The 9,446-nt window shown below is 33.2% G+C and overlaps 1 protein-coding gene across 1 annotated transcript; it reads right to left on the bottom strand.

Annotated features, from left to right (window-relative positions):
* Window positions 1-342: 342 nt before the first annotated feature.
* On the bottom strand, window positions 343-5,692 carry LOC121244050 (potassium transporter 5-like). The gene is made up of 7 exons (XM_041142093.1): window positions 5,457-5,692; window positions 5,114-5,339; window positions 2,745-2,993; window positions 2,325-2,636; window positions 1,889-2,056; window positions 1,536-1,790; window positions 343-1,378 (listed from the first exon to the last, which is right to left on the bottom strand). Exons 1-7 carry the CDS (start codon window positions 5,649-5,651, stop codon window positions 456-458), a joined length of 2,328 nt encoding a protein of 775 aa, XP_040998027.1. The 5' UTR covers window positions 5,652-5,692; the 3' UTR covers window positions 343-455.
* Window positions 5,693-9,446: the final 3,754 nt, after the last annotated feature.

The following is a 9,446-nucleotide window of genomic DNA, read 5'->3' on the forward strand; positions in this document are numbered from 1 at the left end:
CTGCAAATAAGTGGAGTCAACAGCAGCGTGGGGAAGGAGTACATACCAGATTTGAGATCTGATAATTAGAGCTTGGTGCTTTAACTCCCTGCCTTATAAAACACATCATGATATACTCAGGGTCATTCCCTGATGTATAGAGATGGGGAAGGAGTATAATATCAGATGGTGGGAATGGTTCATCAGATTTTAAGTATCATGCTATCATATCAAAGGCATGCATTTGGCCTAAAGGAGCACACTATAATTCTGAGAAAAATTTATTCATCATCCATTTTCTCATCATCCTCTCGTTATCCCATGATGTGGCATTAGATGATAAGTTCACAAACTGTACCAGGATCGAATTTCTTTTTAATTAACAAACTAAAACTGTAAAAATATCCTTCACATGAGAAGTCTAATTAACAAAATAGAAAGAGGAAAACCACACGGAATTGATCAAAACTCTATTATTAGACATCATAAGTCATCCCCACTTTGAGAAGTCGCTTGCGAGGAATCATAAAAACTTCATCAACCTGCCTCACACTTCTTCGCAACCAGTTATAGGCGTAGTTTATAACTAATTTCTTCAAGAAGCTTGAACCCTTTGAAGCAACCACCTCATTTTCACCCATCAGATGAACAATATCCCCAACATTCAGAGCTTCATCCACTTTCTCTACCTCCCTTTGAGCTATCTCTTCAGTTCTCAGCCTCGAAACTTCGTTATCATCTGATTCGTATGAATCCATATTTGTAGTGTGTGGCAGCCTAGACATGAACACATCTTTTCTTATGAAATCCTTCAACTGAATTGCCAACATCTCCTTGAAAGACTCCCACTCCGTTCTTGCATCCTTGTATCCATACCGCACAATACATCGGAAAATGCTCAGATCACGAGGCTCCACTCTTTTGAACAAAAATCGATCTTCCAGAGGCACTGTGCAAATGGGCAGGGATTTGATTGAGATAAAGACAAGAACTGAGTGCAGAGCTGGGACATTGGCTACATAATGTGTGAAGATTGGAGAAATGCCTTGGACAAGCTCAGTGTAAAACAGTGCAAGACCGGGGATCCGGTGGATGCTAGCATCAGAAGCTATCTCAACTAACTTTACTGGAGAGACTTTATTATCAAGCTCGTAAATGTACTTCTTGCGGTAGCCATAATTCCATAAATACATAATTGTCATCATAACCATGGCAAATAACAAAGGAAGATAGCCTCCATCGATAAATTTGTAGAGTACTGAGCTCAAGAATAGGAGTTCCAAGAGCCATATAGATAGGGCATAGATGACTATCAAGTACATGCTTGTCTTCCATATCATTACCATCACAAGGACAAGAAATGCAGATGTGATCGTAAATACGAACGCCACGGCAATTCCTATGAACATAACAAAAACAGTGAAAATGGTTTCAATATAGAATTAGCAATTTATATAGTTTTGACAATCGATTAGAAACTTCCAAAAATTGCATGCATACGAAAGATGACAGCTAAACTTGAAGTGTTCAAAAGAAAGATCATCCATTGTATTTACCATAAGCGTTACCGATCTTCAATGTGTTTTTGAATCCAAGGGTGACACCCACACAAGCCAACATGAGAATAGTGTTGATCTCGGGTACATAGACTTGTCCTTTGTATTTAGAGGAAGTGTGCACTACCTTAACCCGTGGGAAACAACCCAACGCTAATGACTGTTGGATGATGGAGAAGGAAGCTGAGATCAAGGACTGACTAGCAATGATGGCTGCCATTACAGCGATAACAAACATTGGCCAGTATACCGGTTCTACATTTACAAGAGATAGCTAGTCAAATTAAGTAGAAAAAATGCAAAATCAATGACAAATTTAGAAACAAAGTTTGTTGTAAGGCCAAGTGATGTACTTGGAACTGAACTATAGAAGGCATTGCTAGCGTCCTGACTGTGTTGGCGGAGATAGGAAGCTTGGCCAAAGTAAGCAAAAACAACACATGGAAAAACTAGAGTGCATGAGCTTATCTGGATTGAGCGAACACTGAAGTGACCAAGATCAGCAAAGAGGGCTTCAGAACCTGATATTGTTTGACCAGCAAAATTAGTTTCATTTTTTTAATATAGTAAGTTTAAAGAAAAACTACTTCAAGTAAAGCTTCAGCTAGTAATTAATTGACTAGAAATTTAATGAACTTGAGTATCAAATATAAACTATGATGTCTGATAGAAATAATTCTAGTCAGCCTACTTAAAAATCACGTTTTCTGGGCTTGAAACTTGAAACAATACCTATGCCATCTTATAACTAAAACAGAAAAAGTCAAATTGATACTGCACGATACGCACCTGTTAGGCATAGGATGACACCTCCAAGAGAAATCCATGCATCCTTCTTGTTCCTACTGAAGTATTGAATGATATACATTGGATTAATTGCCTTGATAACACCTGGATCGTACTTACAGAAGTTGTACAAGCCAATACTTCCAATGAAAAGGAACCAAATTGCGAGTATTGGAGCAAAACTGTAGCCGATTTTATCTGTCCCAAACCTTTGAATTTGGAACAAAACAATCAAGATTCCCACTGAAAACCACATGATCATATTATCAGTGAGACCAGTAGCAGCTTCCTTAACTCCTCCCACTGCTGACAACACTGCACGAAAGACATCATGATATATATTGTTATCACATATTGATGAATAAACTTATTAAAAAGAAATTAGTAGATACAGAATCAGTTGCTCTCTAGATATCGTATTACCTGAGATGCATGGTGTAAGGATTCCATCTCCAAGAACCATGGAAGTGCCAAGCATGGTCATGAGCAATATGAAGAACTTTATTGTTTGGCTATTTTCAAGCATGGACTTTACAAAGGATGCCCTCTTGAGCCGTCGATTTGGCGAATCTAGTCGGTAGTTGGACACTTCTTTGTCTTCAGCCTGCTGGTTAGGTGTCAAGCTTGCCTTGGCATGGCGGCACAGGAGAGAATACAGAGCAAAAGTTCCTCCTATGTAAGATTTTTAAAATATTAATTAACAGAAAATACTTTGATGTTAAGAACGTTGACTACATACGTTGATTACACATATATATATTTATATATAGACATATACAATATAAAAGCCTCATGTGGGGAAGCTTGTATTAATTTATTGAAAAATTAAATCCCGTGACTATTTGACTAATTGGTGCATGCATACATTAAATAATTAAAACTTACAGGTTGGAATATTATACATGCATGGGGTGATTAGTTATGTTATCACCTCTCACCTTGGACCAACTTCAGATTATTATGAACAAGTGATTTTCAAAAAATATTCACAAATTGACGTAGTTTGATATGATACATCATATTATAAAATTATTTTTATTATAAAATAAATTAAATATATTACATAAAATTACGTCAGTCTATGTCAATTTCTGATACCATGTAAATTTCTGTAGAATTAGTCTTGGCTTCAATGCATTCAAAGGAGTTTGAATGCATAAGGAGTTTGAATCAAGATTACATGGAGAGTAGGGGTGGGCAGCGGGGCCCCGCCCCCGCTGCCCCGCCCGGCTTCCGCCCCGCCCCCGCATGGGCGGGCGGGCTAACCCGCTCCGCCCATGCGGGGGCGGGGTCCCCCGCCCCGCATAGAGAGGGTATAGCGGGGGCGGGGGGCGGGATGACCCCAGCGGGGCCCCGCCCCGCCCCCGCCCCCGCTCCACATTAAAAAAAAAATTTTATTTATATATATTAAATAAATATATTGTATATAGATATACACAATTTATAAAAGACTTAAAATTATATTCAAGTCATTGGATTGTTTTGGCCTCCTAGGCCAATCTTTATATAGGAGGCCAAGGCAATACAATAGTCATCCTTAAGCAATGTGGGACTTACTACTAAGTCCCACATTGCTTAAGGATGACTATTGTATTGTCTTGGCCTCCTATATAAAGATTGGCCTAGGAGGCCAAATCAATCCAAAATCTAACTCTAATGAGTTTATATTTTTTTATATTTATAAATTTTAATTTATTATTTAAAATATATTATAATTTTGGTCTAAAAAAATATTTTTAGACCAAAAAAATTTTTTTTAACATAATGGCGGGGGGCGGGGCGGGTGGGGGTTTTTCCCCCGCCCCCCGGCACCGGGGCGGGGGACCCCGCCCCCGCCTCCCGGGGGCGGGGGGCGGTGGGGAAATCCCCAACCCCGCATGGTGCGGGGCGGGGTGCGGGGAAGGGCACCCCCCGCCCCGCACCATGCGGGTAGCGGCCCTAATGGAGAGATTACAGAGATAACAAGAATTCAAATGCATTCAAATGTAGTCAAGAGTTATCTCCTAAACTTTCGGTGTTATCACTTGATGAAGAGTTATCTGCAGCATTCAACCGTGGATAGGATAAGTGAGGATCTGGGCTGTTTTGAATCTTGTGGTTATCAGTCAATAGATTTACTTTTGTAAAATACTTTTTATAATTTGTAGGAATACTATGACAAAAAATAAATCACAGACCAGATCATGTGATCATTGATATTACCTTTGCGTGGATGACAATCGAATATAATATAATAGCTTTGACTATATACATGAATATATAAACAAGAAAATCACAATCATTAGAGATTTTGCCAGGAAGGTGGTGGCAGGCAGATGTGATTGCGACCTTATTGGATGAGTTTTTAGGACTAGCTAGGCAAATCGGAACACTAGGTCTCTTTAAAATAAAAAAAAGTGAGAGGAGTGCACATTCATAAAAAGATTATATAAAATATAATCTCACAAACTGACGTAGGTTTATGTGATCCGTCAAATCTGTTTTATAATAAAAATAATTTTACAATCAAACAAACCATATAAAATCATATCAGTTTGTAAAATTATTTTTATGTAATTATTTTGTGATTAGAATACTTCTCATAAAGTAATACTCTGGGTCGAAAATATAAAGTGTGAGAGTCTCGCGAAAAACGTACATGTATGCAAAAAAAAAAAGGAAAAAAAAAAGGAATTTATCTCCACCAGGGAATGAAACGCATGCATCCTATACCTAAATGATGCAACCATCAAAGAGGAAAATCAATAAAAACGTTGAAGATGTTAAGCATATGTAGGAGATCAGAAGATTACCATCACCATTATCGTTGGCCGCTAGCACAATGAAAACGTACTTGATCAAAGTGATTAACATGAGCGAGTAAAAGATAAGAGACAGCACCCCAAGTATATCATCATTGTGCTTAATCCCAGTAGGGAAAATACCCGGTAACACATACAAAGGTGAAGTGCCCAGATCACCATATACAACACCAATGCTCTGAAATGCTAACTTCATCACTGTTTTCCAATCTCCGACCTGCAATCATTTAAATGTCTTACGTCCCATATATGTAGGAAATAATGATTATAACATGCAAATACGAAAACAAAAGCCTAAAACATGGAGGAAATTAAAACAGAAAAAGTAAATTACCTGAGACGAGCCTTGGTTTGTGGTGAATCTACTTGCCTCTAAATCGAAAGAATCACGAATATTAGCCGGCTTTTTGAGAGATAGCAGGTTCTTACCTTTGAGTATGTGATCATCTTTTTGTTCTTCTAATATTTCTTGATCTACATGATGTTCTTCTCTTGACCTTTCTTCTTCCATAGCATTACCAACCTCCATCTCTCTCAAACAATCTACAACTCAAGCTGGAATATTGTTGATTTTTGAAACGACGTTTAAAATGGAGTCAGTATATCTGCTGATCAGTGAAGTGTTTAAAATGGAGTCAATTAATATTCAAAAGGACTCCTTCTATAACTCAAATCTCTACCAAATATGTCTGCCCACGAGTCATTAAAATTAAAAAGATTGTGCCGTTTTTAACGATAGAAGCGTATTTGTACACGCTTCCATGAGTCCGATGTTGAAGAACCCACACGAGGACGTTGTTGAGTCACCTTGGACTTACCTTTAAAAAAAAAAGTAGCCGAGCCAAAGGAGCTCTCACAAATAGAATTTGAGCACCACGGAGAAAAGTTTGGGATAATTTTGACAGCTCAATGACTAATCTATGATAATAACCCAAAAAAATGATAATAATCTGATAATTTCTTTTAGAAGGGATAAATATATTTGGGAGTTAAAAGAAACTATTACAGAATGTCATGCCAGAGGTTTTAGAAATCACATTATATCATATCAGAGTACAGAACATTTTTAAAATAGAACAGAATCATATCACAAAAATATAATTTATGCACAATTTTCATATTCTCTCTCTTTTACATAGTTCAGAAACAAAATGTCAAAATAAGCTCATATCTACACCAGTCATGATAGAAAATATTTTCTTCTTATACAAAATTTCCCGAGTAATTCAAAACAAATAACTGAAGTTATTTAAAATTTCTTTTCATAATAAAACATGCATATTTTTCCAAAATCAACTTCAGTTCATTTTATTTTATGCAAAATCTAGTATAGAAATCTTGTTTATCTGAACTTTATACCTTTTGAGTTTGCCTACAATAATGTTGAACGAATATTAACCATTACCTATAAAATAATTACATAGCTTTCATAATTTTTTAATTGAACACATATTTTTATACTTAAACCTGTAATATTAAAATAACCTATTTTTTCCTACAAATCTAATATTCGCGTAACCCTCAAACATCATCATTTCTCAAATTCGTTAATGTCCACTTAATTTTTCTGACTAAGATATAAACTCTAAATTTTTTAAAAAATTTGATACCAACTAATTAATTTGAAACCTTAAATATTTTTTGCAAGACAACTTTTTAGGCTAATTTAAAATAAGCCGTTTTCTAATTGTTTTTAACCTTTTAAATGATTAATCTAATAAAATTTAACCGAGTGAACTAAGAATGATATTGTGTACTATATATAGCTTTTTTAAAAAATAAATTTAAAAAATTATTCTTTTTTTTTTTAAGTATAAACAAATTATTCTAGACGTATAAGCAGATGTTGCACTTCCTATAGGAGTTTTAGCAAGTACGTAGCAGTTAGTCTACAAATTTAAATTTTTAAATTTTCTTTATAAGTCAAATTATGTCATATTAATAATTAAAAAAATATTTTGAACTGGAAATTACTTTTAGCATTTAGAATTTAGAAATTAGAATTTAGTTTTATTTTGGAGCCTTGCATTGTAAAATATATACTACGTAAATGTGATATTATTATGTTTATTATTTTTTATTTTTGAGAAATTTATTCTCTCTTTTATAAAGATTATTTAAATACTCTTTAAGAGAGTTTTTTTTTTTCCTGTGATAGTAATAAAAAACTATTTACATACCTGCTACTGAAAGTAGAATTAAATATATGAATAATGCTAAATATAATTTATAGATGTACAAATTTTAAAAAATACATGATACTTGCATATTCTACGACTGCATATTATATATATATATATATATATAGAATAATGATAGAGCCATCCTGCTAGGAGCTACCGTTGGCTCTATTATGTCTTTTTTTTATGTGTATTTTTAATTCCTTTTTTAAATAGATTTTTTAACAATTTTAAATATTTTAAAAAATAAAAAAATCTATGATATCATTAAAAAATACTTCCTTAATCACGAAGTAAAATAAAAAATTTTACTTCGTGATTAAGGAAGTATTTTTTAATATTTTTTTACTTTATGAATAAGGAAGTGTTTTTTAATAATATTTTAAATTTATTTTATTTTTTTAAAATATTTAAAAATATTAAAAAAATTTTATAAAAAATAATTAAAAAAAACATATACTAAAGCCAGCAGTAGCTCTAGCAATACTCATATATATAATACTCATAACTTGACACGTATACGATAGGAACACAATCCTTGCCAACCCTAAATTATGAAAGCCTTTCACTTGGTGAACAACGGGCCGTGAATAAATTTCATGAAATAATAGGAATTAGAAAAAAGTTGGAATAAATATTTGTTGTGGACTGTTCATCCAAATTACATGGTCCAGTAAGAAATAGACACTCAAATTCTTAATTTAATTTGAGAAGATTACATTGTAGTACTCACGCATTGCTAAGTACTTCACACGATTACATGTAGAAAATCTAGAATTGATAGTGTCACCAATTTTAAAGTTTCCCGTCACTAATATATACATATATAAAATAAATTCAACAACTCGAAAATAACATCCTCTTTTTTATTATTTATCTATAATTAAGGTGGAGTACCGCGACCTATTATTACTAAGAGTAATATTAGGTTGTCACTCAGCAGTGATGGCAGAGCGTGCCGTCTAGACAAAATTTATTATTTTTGTTTTTTTTATTTTTTTAATATCTTTAAATATTTTTAAAAAATAAAAAATATATCAATACACTAACAGTCACTTCCTTAATCAGTAAATAAAAATAATTAAAAATAAAATTAAATACTTAAACAGTTAAAATGAGAGTAAAATGAGAGGACTAGTATTAATACTGTTCCATTTTTAAAAAATAGGCATAAGTGCATAACAAATTCAGATAAAGTGATTTCAATCAAATAAAATCAGAATTATTGGGTATCAACAGTACTATATATCATCCGAAATAGCCTTTGCTAAGGATAATTCCCTCCTAAAAAGGTATCTCTTTGGCCATTATTAGCTCTTAACATTATCTGTATAATTCCCTCTAAGTTTCCAGTGTTATACATAAAGCACGAAGATGCGACTTTTAAGGAGTGGAATGACGTTGATTTTTATTGATGAGAAGTACCGCTACAGTCATAAAAATATTTTATAAAATTAAATTCATAAATTGTTATGACTTATATGATATATTAGATTTATTTTATAATAAAATTAAAATTAAAATCTAATGTATAACATCAAGTCTAGTCAATTAGCAGATTTAATTTTGATAGGATCTATTTGTAATTAAAGTATTTTCTTATAAAAATAAATATACTTGTATCATTTTTAAAAGAGCAGTGCTACTCTGCCGCTAGAGTAGCACCGCTCCATTTGACCGCTAGGCTATTTTGGTTTTTTTTTTCCTCTCATTTTTCTTTTATATTTTTATACTTAAATATTTTTAAAAAATAAAAAAAATATACTAATACATTAAAAATCACTTTCTTAATTACTAAGTAAAAAAAAATTAAATACACAAATAATCAAAGTAAGTAAGTAAAGTGAGAGGGTAAAATAATATTTTCCCTTTTAAAAACTATCCTCTAATCGAATGATATTTCATGGAAAAAAATGAAAAGAAAAAGAAATTAAAAACTATGCATCCAACTCTATATGGATAAGACTCAAGCAACTGTCGTGTTGCATCAATAAAGTTATAAACATTTCAGGGTAGAATTGTTATAAGAATAATACTACTATGCCCACCAGTGTAAAAAGTGAGATTTGTGGCAAGACCGAGCAGTCAAGACTCGTCACATAGAAATGCTGATATGCCACACAGCTTTGACAGTTGGGCGTGGC

This window comes from Juglans microcarpa x Juglans regia, chromosome 8S (assembly GCF_004785595.1).
Source record: "Juglans microcarpa x Juglans regia isolate MS1-56 chromosome 8S, Jm3101_v1.0, whole genome shotgun sequence".
Classification (NCBI taxonomy): Eukaryota; Viridiplantae; Streptophyta; class Magnoliopsida; order Fagales; family Juglandaceae; genus Juglans; species Juglans microcarpa x Juglans regia.

Bases quoted from the DNA above. Each gene is read 5' to 3' on its own strand.
- LOC121244050 (XM_041142093.1), bottom strand. From the start codon at position 5,651: ATGGAGGTTGGTAATGCTATGGAAGAAGAAAGGTCAAGAGAAGAACAT. The intron at 5,340-5,456 runs GTAATTTACTTT...AAATGATTGCAG, and splicing joins CAAACCAAGGCTCGTCTCAG to GTCGGAGATTGGAAAACAGT. The intron at 2,637-2,744 runs GTAATACGATAT...TCTTTCGTGCAG, and splicing joins CCTTACACCATGCATCTCAG to TGTTGTCAGCAGTGGGAGGA.